Here is a 15,099-nt window from a genome sequence, read left to right on the forward strand (position 1 = left end):
TGTGAATCTTCCATTTTCATGGTGTTTTTATCACAGGGCATGTGCAAAATGAGAGAGTAGATCTCAGTGATCCAAAGCAGTTATTACCTAGCTAGGCTTTGCAATGGATGGGCCATGCACTAAAATCAGTACCCATCAGATTCTAGGCTTTCCTGACGAATGTAGGCTTGCTTTTTAATTATCTGATCATCCATTTAGGCCCCGTTTGGCCAACATGAAACAAATATTCCATGGAATATTTGTGATGAGATGGGTATTATGAGAGATGGACAGGCTGTGTAGAGACTCGAGAGGGTTAGCGTGAGGGCAGCATTGAAAGCTCCAAAAAACGAAACATGGAAAACAAAAAACCAATTCTAAATAGACATTTTCTTTTCACCGGTTTTAGGGATTTTGATGCTATCTCTAGTTCTCTACTCCGGTCCACTCAATTCTCTCCCTCCCTTCTCAGCCCTTCTCTCGGACAGTTGGACAGATGAATATTCCATGGAATATTTTTTTCATGTTTGGGTAGAGAGAAGTCAAGAGATAATAATTAAGACCACCCCATTTGATCTCCAGTACCATCAATGAACTCCTTTTGAAGGACACCACAGAACAACCTTAGAGAAAAAGTTTTTTCCTTTTTTGGTTTTGTTTCTTTCAACATAAAATGGGCGTAAAACAAATTTTAAGTCCATTCTTCAATTTTACTCCTATATTTGGGGATGGCGGGCCCCACTCCATCAAAACATGAGGTGTAAAATGTTGGGCCCCACCCTGCATGGGGTTGGGTGGATATTTTGGGGGACGTTTTGATCTATTAAAAAAATTAAAGAACAAACCCAACGTCTAGTAGTAGGGGTGTAAACGAGCCGAGCCAAGCTTGGAACAAACCCAACGTCTAGTAGTAGGGGTGTAAACGAGCCGAGCCGAGCTTGGCCAGGTTCGGCCAGGCTCGCGAGCCTTAACGAGCTTTGGTTATATTAAGTTCACACCCCTCATGACAGCCCTATCTAGTATAATTTGACTACTCTTTTTACACTACGGGGGTGGTCCAAGTAACAAATGGGGTTCCAAAAAAGAAGTGACATATTTTGCCTCCCCCTTTCACTCCCTGGACAACCCTTTTAGTGTATATATTAATATATAACATATATATTTAAATATATTAAATGCTTAACGAGCCTTAACGAGCCGAGCCGAGCCTGGCCTATCTCGAGCTCAGCTCGTTAAGGTTTCGAGCCGAGCTTTTTCCAAGCCGAGCTTGAGCCAAAATTGACACCCTTATCTAGTCGGTTGCAATTTTCCTTGAAAATAGAGAAAATTTATTGTTTTGGAAAATAATTTCCATAGAAAATGAGTTTACAAAATGCTGGTAAATTAATTTTATGAGAAAAATATCCAGTAAAAAAAAGTTGATTGAAAAAACTCAATTGCTGGCAAAATTACAATGAAATTTGATGATTGTTTTTATTCAAAAGTATATGTAGAGACAAAACCAAATGGTTTAGATCATAGGTTGTTCAAAAGAAGAACAAAATTGAGATAATTAGTCATACGTTGCTCAAAAGAAGAATAACAATTTGAATATTGTCTTCATATTTTTCTATAGGCTACTGATATTCTCCTTACCATGTTTTGTTGATTGCACTAACTCCCTTGTATTTTGCTATTTAACCAGCTGTCAAAGGCTATCACACTTTTCAAAAATGCTCTCACAAGCTACTTAAAAAGGAAAATACAAGTTGAATTATTGCAATTAATAAAACATGGTAGTGGCCAGTTGCCTTTTCTTAAATGTTAAAATTTGGGAAGTGAAATATTCGCCCCTTTGTTTCCTTGGAACAGTCCCCTCTAGTGTATTTATGACTACTCTTTTACACTAGAGGGGGTTCTCCCAAGTGGAAAAAGGGGTGAACATATCATTTCCCTAAAAAATTGTATAAATATTTTTTTATAAGAATAAATAAAAAATTAAATCACATCTTACAACAAAGTGTCGATATGTCCGAGTGGTCAAGGAGACAGACTTGAAATCTGTTGGGCTTCGCCCGCGCAGGTTCGAACCCTGCTGTCGACGGTTTAAAATTTTTTTTTAACTGGGCGTCCATCTCTTGGTCAGTATAATGATCAAGGGCTAGGATCATTCCATCGATGTGTTCTAACTTCTAAATGGTCATTTGACTATCCGAACCGCTCACTTGATTACATTTTTTGGATTCGGATGCCCAAAACACCCCAGCAATGTTGTATGTGATTTTGTGAGTTTTATATGCTGCGTGGGCCTCAAGTCTAGTATTTTTTTAAAAAGTGCAGTGGGGCCCACTTCACAAGATGATCAAAATGCCCTTAGGTTACTTTTGAGGTTTGACAAAGCAGATTTTGGGTTTGGGTAAATAAATTTGGGTTCGAGTAACCAAATTTCAGTTCGACTAACCAAATTGGGATATTTGAACACAAGAAGCAGGAAACGATTGTATTACCGAGGAAGAAGTTGTTTTACGTGGGAGACAGAGGTGTTCTGCAAGATGGAGAGATGCAAAAGGGAATTTAAAGACCACAAAACCCTAAACACTATCTAGAAGGTGAAAATAGAATGGTTATTTCAAATCCTATGAATTCAACCTTCTTAAGCCCCAAATCTATTTTTACATGCACAAAACTCTTTCAACACTTCACGATTGAGGCTTAAGGGCATTCAATAACACAAACCCAGTACTCACACCTTCTATAACGCGAAAAATTTGTGAGTCAACCCAAAATCTGGTTTGTAGCCAATGGATCTGATCCACTCATTATTGAAGGTGACTGTCAAATGCTATATCATGTGCATGCAGCAAAACAGTGGGACCATGGGCGCTAGCTAACATCATTGCAAAAACTTGAGATCTAGTGGCTCCGATTACTCCGAAATTACAACATATGCCTCGATCAACGAATAAAGAGTCTGATTAATTAGCGAAAGAAGTTATGGAGAAGGAAAAAAAGGCTAATTATTGCATCCATTTGACTATATATTTGTAGTTTCAGTGTGGAGCCATCTTGCCCCCTCCTATTTCTTGGGTTTTTCCTAATAGAAGTCACCTTTCCAAAAAAAAAAATGTCCCAACCCTTAAATAGAGAGAAGTGGGGTAATTTAGGGGGTAAATTTGGAAGAATCCATGCGTTTCACTCTAGTTGACCCAATCCAAGAGCAAAGGAGTCTGTTAACCAATTTAATTCCAACCCTTGATCATAATATTGATCAAAGAATGAGATCAATTCTCTCACCAAGGGAGCTTACCTCTTATAATGTAAGCACCCATCATTGCAAAACTCCCCTTTCTTTTGAATTGTGATCTTGTCTTCAAGGGATTAATCGATCACAAGGACAAAATATGCTTACTTAATCCTCTACCATTGATCAAAATTTGATCAATGGTTGAGGATTCACACTGCAATGTTATCAATGCGATCTACAAGTGCTAATATCCCTATCTACACCTTCATGAAAATCTACAACTCCAGAATGGATTGTCATGTTTTGCCTCTCTTTTTTTATTTCCACTATCTACAAAATTACATAAAATGGGATTAGACAATCCAGTTAGTAAGTAATCAAGTACAGATAATTCACAAAAATATATGGAATCAGGATGGATTATAAATAATTGGAATCCCTCCTTCAAAACCCATCCATTCCTCCCACTCATCGTATTCATCTTCATAACCTTCCGTCACTCTGGACGATTCCTCCTCCTCTTCTTCTTCTTCCAATTTATCCATTAGGCTCTATGTGCATTAAATAAGAAATTAGATAAATGAACTTAAAATTAACTAAATTAAGGGGAATGACTAATGTGCACAATGCATATGAAATTTTATATGGTGTTTGGCCGTATAGTCTAGTATTTTCCAATAAGTATTGTACAGACCACTCCATAGGATGATCCAAACCATTCATTTGTAAGGCCATAATAAATAGGTAGTGCCCAAAAATAATTTCCATAGGATGATCCTGACCCTCGGTTTGAATCATCCTATGAAGTGGCCCGTACAATAGCCAGGAGGCTGCCACTCGGATTCGAACCGCAATGTTCCGGCACTAGTTAAGTGTGTCTACGGATTTCTCCATGGCAGCTTGAACGAAATAGTAATAGCCCAAGACTTTTTCAAAAGATTTTTCTAGGGGTGCAACTTGGGTCGGGTTTAGAAATCATGGGTCTTGGGTAGGGTCGGGTTTAAAGAAAAAAAACCCAAAACCCGAAACCCGACCCGACTTATGTAGGCGTATATGACATTTTTTAATTATCTCTTGAATAACATAGCAAGTTATTTTTCAATATATTGATATAATTGTTTGCCCGCAGACACCTGAGCCAGTCAAGCCTGTCTTGCAGCCCAAGCCGAGTACTGCCGATCGGGTGGTCGCTCCACCCCACGAATTCCGAAGCCACAAGTCCTGAGACCTCTCATAACCTCCGCCTATAAAAGAGAACCCTCCGCTCCATATTCAACAAAGTTGGCGCGTTACCACCCAAGTAACCCACACAAACTATTGGTGTTCAGCTCTCATTCTATTGCCTCTTATCTAACTTGAGTGTCGAAGGGTCCTCCTGGAGTTCCAATTCCAGGTGTCCCTAACCATTTGTCTTCGAGCTTAGCTTGAGGGCCAAGACAACCTCCCTTCCATCCAAACCAAACAAAAGGTAGGACCCGATCTACACAAAAGTCGTTCTTTCAGTCAGACAAATTTGAGCAGCAACACTAGTATAAAGTGGGATTTTTTTTTCTTCCTTTACCAACCCAATCACACTCTCCTTAGCCAGAGCATCTCTACCCTTGCTCAACTTAATATTCCATTTTTTTTAAAGGGTGCCAAACTCGTGCCCTAGAAGATCTAGGTGGATCTCACTCTTTCATCGATCCAGAGGGAAATGATATATTCGCCCCTTTTTATTCCTTGGATCACCTACTTGTAGTGAAAAGGTTAGTCATAAATACAGTAGAGAGAGCTGGCCCAGGGAATAAGGCCGCCAGTATATCACCTCCGCATCCAAAGATTCCAAACCATTTATTTGGTAAAGCTGCGAAATTCTCCACAAATCAGAGGGTTAGGATTGTCTGATACAAGAGATTTCGATATGTGGGCCATCAATTGTAAGGCCTAGCATACGGACGGCTTGGATTATACGAAACCACAAGATCCCACGTCTACTTTTGCCACAGATAATCTTCTCCATTGGAAAATTACCCTTCATTTGATGATGGGGCCCACCAGCCATAACATCCCCATCATCAGATCATTTCATTGATACGTTGTAAAATTAAATACAGATTAATCTTCCTATAATTTGACCATTTTTTCATACAAATTACATATGAATTCGAGGTAATACCCATGGTCCAAAAAATTTAAATACCAAAAAATCCATGATAAATAACAAAAAAAATAAAAATTTAAGCTAATTATTTCATAAAATATATAAATATTTACCTGGTATGCAGATTTGATCTCTTTAAAAATGTTCTGCTTCTCACCCCAGTTCCCCACTTTGATCACATCCGGGTGATACTACAAATTTAAGGAGAAATAAATAAAATGAATTGTATTTCTAAAATGCGCATGGGGTGTAATAAGTAACTAATACGCAACCTTAGAGCAAGAGAAAATGGGCTTTATTTTTTGCGGGCGATGATAAATCCGCACCCTTTCAAAAGAGGGTATGTGCCCTCTTTTAAAGCGGTGCGAATTATCCTAGAGCGGGTGCGAATTTATCATTGCCCTATTCATTTCTTGTGTTTTTATTACCTTCAAGGCCAAGCGCTTGTAGGCGTGTTTGATGTCGCTCTTTGAGGCGAAAGGTGTCAGACCGAGGACGGAGTATTCGTGGGAGAACGAGAGGGATCTTGCCGGAAATCTGATACACCGGCAAGATTCCGGATTGTACGAGAGAAAACGGCCGTGCAATCGCCCTGTTCCATTTCTCATCCTTGTTGTCGTTTTTTTTTTTTTTTGAAGGAAGTTGGGTGGTTTACCCCCATATGGCTTTTTTGAAGGATGAGGTTTGTGAAAATACCCTCAGATATGGAGTAAATAACAAAATGACCTTAAATCATGAAGTGACCGTTTCGTCCTCTGACCCATAGAAATTTTTTTTTTTAAAAAAAACGTTTTTATATTGAGGGATTTGCTAGGGGATTTCGTGGAAAGGCGTTTCGCGTCTGACTTTTGCATGAGAGAACAGCCACCTCAGATGAATGAAATGAATAAGACAAAATGTTCTGAAAAGTGATCTCGTTGATCTTGTACAACATCTCATCCATAATCAACGATTTACCTTTTATTGGTAAAACCCCAGAAGAGGCTCGATCAATCAAGAACCTTAGCATTGTTCCAATTAATCTCTACCGTTGGTCGATGAGAACAGCTCATCTAGTTGGGTCCAACATTGCAAGAATATCTTAAGAACTTACATACTGACCCCCCACCAATCCTGACCATCCATTAGATAGGACAAATCTGTGATAGCCCAAGAATCACGCTAATCAGACAACCCTAATGACTAATCATATTCAATTTTTGTCGTTAGATTAATACATAATACGTCAATTGAGAGCTGGTACAACATAGCGGGCCCCAACTGAGTGATCTGAACCGTTCGTTTGATACAACATTTGATGACGTGGATCGAAAGGGCGTGAGGGGCGCTTCAATTTAGCATTCCTCATATACACATGTTTGGATCAACATCAAGGAAACGAGGGGTTGGTGGCTGTCTCTTGTCCATGTATTGGGGGAATTATACCCATGGCTTTTTATTAAATAACTAAAAATACCCCTTTCAACTACTCCAATGCCTACCAACCTTCTTTCTTTCCCTTGTTGGTCAGATGTGGGATATGCCATCTCGCGCTTGTAAAATTACAAATTTACCCTTCTACGTAGAGTTGGGGCTCTAATAATTAATATTATTGGTGATCGCATTTTATATAGATTAAAGTGGTTCTGAGCTTATCTGAGCTATAGCTCAAAAACACATGTGGCCCCACATTTTTTAGAGGATCCAAAGCATTCGTTTGGAAGGTCCTTCCATGGATAGGGTGTGTACCAAAAATCAGACATGTATGATCATCCTAACCGAATCAAAGGTGGAGGGGAAAATGGACAGACAATGCGTGTCCATGTTTCTGCCCATTTTTTCCCTCCACAAATGCTAGGATTAGGATGATCCTAGAGAGTTGATTTTTGGTACACACCCTATCCATGGAAGGGCCTTCCAAATGAATGCTTTGGATCCCCCAAAAATGTGGGGCCACATGTGTTTTTGAGCTATAGCTCAGATAAGCTTATATGAGCTATACCTCATGAACACTTTCCTCTTTCATATAAGCCACTAGAGTATTAATTTACAGTCAGGTGTTATCTTAGCCATGCGACACTTCTTTCGTCTCACTCTTTGATTCTATCTTGTCACGTTTATAGTGCATCTGCTATTGTTGTTGTCGTCTCTAGTGTCATGCAAAATTTCATGATTGCTATGGCCACCACAATGGATCCCACTAATAAATAGAAGAAGGTTTTTTTTATGTACCTAAATACAGTATGTATTTATATACAACATATGCTTTGAATGGCATTAACTTTTCACGTGTATGTACTCTGAACATCATTTCTTAAGATTTAAGAAGGTACCCCCCTTTTATCTTATATTACTGAATTTTTGTATTTCATATAAAAATAAGAGAGTTTAAACTATTGGCTAAGCAACGGTGTTGGTTTGCTAGTCTGAGCAATAAGATATAAGAGATTGTAAATTCATGGAGCATTAATTATCATAGCCCCAATTGTATTTTAATGAGATAAACAATTCAAAATAAATCTTATCCGGTTGTCCGCATGACTTTCGAAGTCACATCCTGTAAGAATCCTCTAATCTTTGTGGGCCCGTGGCTCTGAAATATCATTGTCATCCATTGATTGCTCAGATGGAAATAAGAAGACTAATTTTTGTCCTTACGATCTAAGGTTGATCTAAAGGTTGTGCAGTTGTCACGTTCGTGCACATTTTTGCTAGAAAGAAATGAGAGCAAGAATACCATTGAGTGCCATTCATTTAATAGAGAATTTATATGATGGGTGGCCGTGAAAACACGTGAAGTCTGAAAAAAGTAGGTACAGCCCACTTTTTTTTGATGATCCAAACCGTTCACTGTTTAGGCACAATGTAAATAGGTTGTGCCCCAAAAATCATTTCAAAAGTAGGTACAGCCCAAACAGATGAACGGTTTAGATCATAAAAAAAAGTGGGCCGTGCCTACTTTTTTAGACTTCACGTGTTTTCACGGCCACCCATTATATAAATTCTCCATTTAATAATCTAGACGTTTTTTAGAGAAAGCATATGACAGCACAAGTACAAGTGAAACTATTTATTTAATGGGATTTGCTAAGGACCATACCATAAGGCATTTTGGGGAGTATCTATTGCATGAGAGAGCAGCCACGTGTGCTCAGATTTTGTCTTCATTTAATTCATCCGAGGCGGCTGCTCTCTCATGCAACAACGCTCCACGAAATGCCAAATGCGATGGTCCCTAGCAAATCCCTTATTAAATTATCCAAACCATTCCGTTGTAGATTTTGAGAATTGATTTTGAGCTTGGAATTGATTCTTGGCAAAATTGGGTGTTTGATTCACATTGTGAAAACAATTTTACACTCTTAAATCGATTCTATATCACAACAATATGTGTATTTTTGTTGGAATGTAGTAATTATTTGGGTCCAAAATCAATTCTTCAAGTGCAAACCTAATGCCCATTTTTCCAAGAATCAGTTTTGGACTCAAAAACAATTCTCAAAATCCAAAACAAACAGGCCATAGTTAGCAGGCCTTTCCTAGATGTGTTATTCACCAAATCTACCATCATTAGGGGATTCTAACACTAATTTGCGGCCATTATGGGCATGGTTGGCAACCATTCTCCATAGGGCTTATCCTGAAACCATAGGTCAAGTTTTCTTAATTTCATCCACCTGATTCTTTTGATCTCGTTCTCAGCATAAAAAAAAAAGCAAAAAACAAAAGAGTGGACTATGGTTCCGAAGATGCCTTATCTCTCTAGACTCATTCAATCTCTAATAATGCTTGTTGAGGCAAATCTAATGAAGACGATTCAAATGAGATCTTGTAAGCCGTGGTCTTGTGGTCGAATCAAAAGTTATGATCGTTTGAAGTTTTGATCATTCAATCTGAGTTCTTTTTATCTACTTAGAAAGTGTTACGCAATATGTATTACTAATAGATGGCTTGGAATGGATCATTAAAAAGGTCTTCTAATGGCTAGGGTGCTTCCACTGAACCCCCAAAGAAAGCTGCTACTATGAAGTAATTAAGTCCATTACTCAATTATTTGGTAGTCTAAACTTGGGTTAGCTCTTTTGCTCAATTAATTATTTTCATAATGCTTCAATATGATTTTGTTTATCAAAATTAGCAGATTATAAACTGACATAAAAAGGTAAGTTGTTGAATACCTAATTTTGACATTCAACCCTTTTTTTTAATTTTCAAATCCAAAATATATTCTTTACTTCACTTTCAAGTTTTTATGGGATATTTGCTGATTAGTCCATACATGGCAAAATAATTGCTTATTAGTCCCTAGAAAAACATATTTTCTCAGTAGTCCTACTTTTAGAAAATGTTTGCTAAAAGATCCCTAAAACTCACCTGCGTCAATTTTTCCCGTTAAAAATTCTAATATGACAAATTTAACCCCAACCCATTTAATCGGTTTTAGCTTTTTTGATTTCCTTTCCATTATTTTAGGAAAAAAAAACTAGGAAATAAGCAAAATATTATCTCTTCTAATATTCTCTTCGAAAATCTTGTAATTTTTTTTCAAAGTTGTTAACGTTTTTGAAGATAAGACATAAAAAAGGGAAATGTTATCAGCACTACCATATTTTGATGATCGCACTCCTTACTTTATTAAAAAGTACAGTATTGCCCGCACCATAGGATGATCCAAACTGTACATGAGATGGGCCACAGCCTCAATAGGTTGTGCTCCAAAAATCATTTTCATAGGTTTATTCTAACCCTCCGATCTATAGAGGGTTAGGATCAACCCTCTAAGATTTAGTCCCTCAATGAGGGTTAGGATCAACCTATGGAAATGATTTTTGAGGCACAACCTATTTAGGCTGTGGCCCATCAATGGAATGTTTGGATCATCCTATGGTGCGGGCCATACCTTACTTTTTGATAAAGCGAGGAGTGCGATCATCAAAATATGGTAGTGCTGATAACATTAACTAGGAAATGAGCAAAATATTATCTCTTCCATCAGAGTTATTTTCTTGCAATCCAACCAAGACAGGAATTTCTTGGAAAAGTTAGAAACGAAAAATATTACTAAAATTTCTTACTTTATTCCTACCCTGTTTAATTTATTTTAGAGAGATTTTTTAATTTATTCAATCCCTAAAATGATTTTTTGTTGAAGGATTTTCGAAGAGAATATTGGAAGAGATAATATTTTGCTTATTTCCTAGTTTTCTTACGAAAATAACGGAAGAAAGATCAGAAAACGGTATAAAAAGATTAAATGGGTTGGGGGGTAAATTTGCCATATTAGAATTTTTAACGGAGAAAATTGAAATAGTTGAGTTTTAGGGACCTTTTAGCAAATATTTTCTAAAAGTAGGACTAATAAGATAACATGCTTTTCTTATGGACTAAAAGCAATTATTTTGCCATTTAGGGACTAATCAGCAAAAATCCCAGTTTTTATTTTTCACCTCATATATTTTGAGATATTTGAGGAAGATTTGAATAATTTTCCTAAAAAGTAATAGAGCACAACCTTACTATAATACTATGAGTCGCGACCGGTATAAATTTCCTTTGCCCAAAATTCAAGTCAATCATCCAATTATAACATCGAATTAATAATGTGCATTGTTGTTGAATATCTTTTTTTTTTTTTTGGAATATCAAAATTTAAATATAGCCAACGGTTCACATTCATCGGATCATATCAAATAGATGCTCAGATGATTCAAAGGTAGGACCCACTCTACCATAGTGTGTGTCCTACTCAGTATTCATCCTAAAACGAAGGGTCTGCTATCACGAATTGGGAATGATAAAGTCTCCTCGATTAGATGATCATCATCGATCTCTATATCTCTTTTCTCCTTAAAATCCTATACCAAAAAAATGCCCCACTTATTACTATTTGTTATTCAGGAAAAATACACTTAGGCCCACTGCGTTTTTGGTAGTGTGACCAAACCCCATACCCGAATCCAAACACTATCAAAAACACAGTGGGCCCATATTGTTTGGATGATCGAAAGCGTTCATTTGATGGGCCCCGACATAGATAGGGTGTGCCCAAAAAATCAGCTCCATAGGGTCATCCTAACCCTTCAATCTGTGGACGAACCGTCAACTGAGGGGGTCTTCCTTACACAAATTGAAACCACAGGGGGTCTGCTTGTAACTTTTTAAACATTAGGCGTTAAGTTGAATATGTCAGAAACCAAAGGGGGTCTAAGTGTATTTTTCCTTCTTTTTTTTTTTTTTGCACTTTTACGTTAGGTTTTGTCTCTGTCGACCTAAAATTCATTTTTCCACTTAAAATGGGGTAAAATCTGTTTTAACAGCCTAAATAGAAAGAACGGAACTGGTGTCGTTCGCATTATTTTTTTCATTCGTAATAAAAAAATAAAAGAGCAAAATATTGTGAAAAGTTTTTCTTTTTTAAAATTTCTAGGAATCCAAACGGGCCTTACTGAAAGAGATTGACTAATCGATCAAGAATTATCATCTCAAGGAGGGGTCAATGACAATGGGCCAGACTTGTGTTTGCCAATTGAATAAACGGACCCAATCATGTTCACTTGATATGTGTGGGGCCCAAAGTATGATTGGCTAGAAAGAGTCTAACTGTTGTCGTCTTTTTAGCGAAAATGGGAAGGGTTATATAATTTCACTGTGAAAAGGAAATGGATCAATGGCTATTCTAAGATATGCAAACGCCTTAGGGCATGTTTGACATCCACACAAAAAAATCATGGAATATTTGTTTACTTAGTGACAGGGAGGACAAAGAGGTGGGAGAAAAAGATAGTTTTCAAGGAATGGTGACTGAGAATGTTAGGTACCTAACTAAAATGCCAAAAGATCCAAAGCTGATAGAACGCATTAGGCTAGGCCCTTTAAATTTGTCTCATACTAGGGTTGGTCCCAATCAGTCCAATACATAGTCGAGCTGCCACTCAGCTCTTTGGTGGACCACTCTATAATAGCTTTCACTTTGGCCTTTTTCCTAGATAGCCCTTTACATAGGTCGCCCCTTCCATGGCAGTCCACTCTATAGCAACTTCAGTCTGGCTTTTTACTAAGTAGCCCTTTCTAGCTAGTCCTCTTCATAGGTCACCTCTTCCGTGACTCGATAAGGTTAACCTCTTAAATCACATTTTATCCTGTATTCCCATGTTTATTATTTTAGCCCTGAGCCTTCTTAACAGGTTATGGAAAGATTTGAAGGCCCTGTTCGTTTTAGATTGTGACAACCGATTATGGGCCAAGCCGATATCGGACTACAAATTATGCACAATCTAAAGCCAACAGGGCCTATTTGCTAAATTTAGTAGGGAAACTTTGGGTTCAGGAAAAGAAGCGGGTCTCATGGGACAAAATGTGGAAGATTGACTATTGGGTGCACAACCTTCAAGCTAATTGTGCCTCTGGAGCCAATTCATGAGATCGAAGTATGTTAAAATCGATCATTTGAATATTATAGAGACGAGGGTCAGCTGTTCTAAACAGTGAAGAACGTCTCAAAAACCTCTGGATTAATAGAATCAAATAGCTTATTGGTAAAGAAAATATAAACTTCTGGGCTGACAGATGGTGTGGGAACATACCGCTTTATGAAATGGCATTAGTGTAATGGTTCTAAGTGGGGGCCTGCATAGTTGTGAGACTAGGTGGGACCTAGTGTGATATGAGACAAGTTTAAAGAGCGTAGCCAATTTAACATTTGGTATCAGAGCAGCCACCACGTCACATGTTTGAGTCACAAAAAATGTGACATGTGGAAAATGGAATAGACAACTTGGAGTAGTGTGAAAGCCATCACAGTGAAGATACCACAGAGTGAGCCGTTGCTGTTTTCGAGTGAGCCCGAATGCTGTGCCTAGAAACTTTTCCACAATGCCATAGCTACTGATGAGAGGATTGAAGATTCCATATAAAATGGCTTCTATGTGGTTTTGCAAGTTCTTAAATCAGATACTTGGTTTTTATTCTCTAAGAGTTTGCGAGTTCCATTTAATTCATTCTCATGTTATACATGGATGGATGCAACATTGGTTCAATCTATCTGAAAAAATAGATCTTTCTATGGATTTCTTCCTTCTTGGAATTACTCCTCCTATCGTTGCATGGAAAATTTGGAAGGAGAGGCGCACAAGAAGAATGGAAGGAATAGCAAGGCCGTTAAACTATTTATGGCCAGAAATTAATAAGGGTTCAACTTAGGTTGATTTTTGGGAATTCGAGTTGAGATTTTACCATAAATTCGGATCAGGTTTGGGTTGATTCAAATTCATTTTTTAACCAAAGCTCAACCCAACCTGACTAAGTTGCCCCTTAGAAATTAAGAAGCTCATTAGTAAATCAACTCGGTCGTATCTCATCAATTCAGGGAAGGAAACTGTGTGGTTGTTTTTCTTGCAAATGTGGCTTGTCACTCTAAAATTAACAATCATTATTGGCATTAGAGAGACATTTATTTAACAGCCAGAGATGTGACCAAATGTGATGCAGATTGCTAAACATTCCTAAAACATAATCATTATCTTTCATGATACATCTTGTTGCTTATGTCCGATTTTTTTTTTCCTTTTATGCTCTATTTCTTTCGACATAAAATGGGAGTAAAAACAAATTTTAAATCAAGTCCCAAATTAAGGGCAGTGATAAATTGACTTCCAAATATCTTAAATCGACTGCCCATGTGTCTTCACTCATGGGGAATCGATTTAAGATATTTGGGAGTCAAGACCACATGGGAGTCGATTTTGTTAGTGATTTTGGATTTTCAAAATCATGTATTTTGGATGTTTTAGTGTTTTGGAAAATATTTTATCAAAACCGTTTGGGAAAAAGAAAATGTTTTCTTGGAAAGATTTGCTTTTACAAAAGGATGTAGAAGTGTAGTTGAAAAGATAGTCCCGTACCGGATGAGAGAAAGGAAAGAGAAAGGGCTTATAAAGCACTACACTTTTCTAATACTTGTTGATTGCACATTGGGTTGAACCCATGGTTGGACCCGCGGGACGGTGCAACGCACCGTTTAGCACATGAGCACACGCGCACGCGCGGGGCGTGGGCAATGGGCTATAGGGCGCATAGTGGCGCTTTTTTAGGCGCACTTCGCACGTACGCAACGTCGCGAGGAGCGATTGGAGCCTTTAATTTTTCAGATTTGATCTGCACCATTGGATCAAGATGAAAGTGGACCGGTCGGATGGGTGGGTCAAATGGTTCGTAGGCCCATCAAGCCGAATGGTTCGATTGGGTTGGGCTTCGGTTCTGGCCTAATGGTTGGCCCAACGGGCCCATAACTCCAACGGTCAAAGAGTGTGATCAAATGGGTTGTGTCCCTTCCCCCAACGGTCAAGTGCCAAGGGGGTGCGATCCACACCATAGATGGTTGATCTAATGATGACTAGGTTGGAGAGAGGTTTTACTCAAACCAACAATCACCTCTAGGATCGATCAGGACCGTTCAATATCAATGGGTGCGATCTAACGGTCAGATTTCAAACATGCTGAAAAGGTGCCCTGTAGAGGTGTTTTTCACACTGAAAAGACACCAGGTGGTCTACAAAATGTGCAGAATTCAGTCATTTCATATAGGAAAATGAATTGGCAACTCTGACAGACTTTACACTCCTACAAAATCCCCAAGTATTTCTATATACTGTTTTTCTTTTGTTTACTGTTCTAGATACTGTTTTTCTGCAGAAACATTATCTAGAAATTTCTCTAAGGCTTGAAATTTCAGAAAGGCATTTCGGGTTTGATTACACTAGTGCTACGCGTCATCAAA

The 15,099-nt window shown here is 38.1% G+C and overlaps 1 protein-coding gene and 1 non-coding gene across 2 annotated transcripts; one reads left to right on the forward strand and one right to left on the reverse strand.

The window, feature by feature from the left end:
• Nucleotides 1-1,980: 1,980 nt before the first annotated feature.
• TRNAS-UGA (transfer RNA serine (anticodon UGA)) lies at nt 1,981-2,062 on the forward strand. The gene has a single exon. It is a non-coding gene; the product is annotated as a tRNA-Ser (tRNA).
• Nucleotides 2,063-3,472: 1,410 nt separating this feature from the next.
• On the reverse strand, nt 3,473-5,995 carry LOC143864877 (Chaperone DnaJ-domain superfamily protein). The gene is made up of 3 exons (XM_077375744.1): nt 5,774-5,995; nt 5,459-5,536; nt 3,473-3,753 (listed from the first exon to the last, which is right to left on the reverse strand). Exons 1-3 carry the CDS (start codon nt 5,951-5,953, stop codon nt 3,613-3,615), a joined length of 399 nt encoding a protein of 132 aa, XP_077231859.1. The 5' UTR covers nt 5,954-5,995; the 3' UTR covers nt 3,473-3,612.
• Nucleotides 5,996-15,099: the final 9,104 nt, after the last annotated feature.

The sequence above is a fragment of the Tasmannia lanceolata genome, unplaced genomic scaffold, assembly GCF_043159265.1.
Source record: "Tasmannia lanceolata isolate RefF3 unplaced genomic scaffold, GAP_Taslan_0.1 ptg000054l, whole genome shotgun sequence".
In the NCBI taxonomy this organism is placed as follows: domain Eukaryota; kingdom Viridiplantae; phylum Streptophyta; class Magnoliopsida; order Canellales; family Winteraceae; genus Tasmannia; species Tasmannia lanceolata.

Bases quoted from the DNA above. Each gene is read 5' to 3' on its own strand.
- LOC143864877 (XM_077375744.1), bottom strand. From the start codon at position 5,953: ATGAGAAATGGAACAGGGCGATTGCACGGCCGTTTTCTCTCGTACAAT. The intron at 5,537-5,773 runs GTAATAAAAACA...TTAAATTTGTAG, and splicing joins ACAAGCGCTTGGCCTTGAAG to TATCACCCGGATGTGATCAA. The intron at 3,754-5,458 runs GTAAATATTTAT...TAATGCACATAG, and splicing joins AGATCAAATCTGCATACCAG to AGCCTAATGGATAAATTGGA.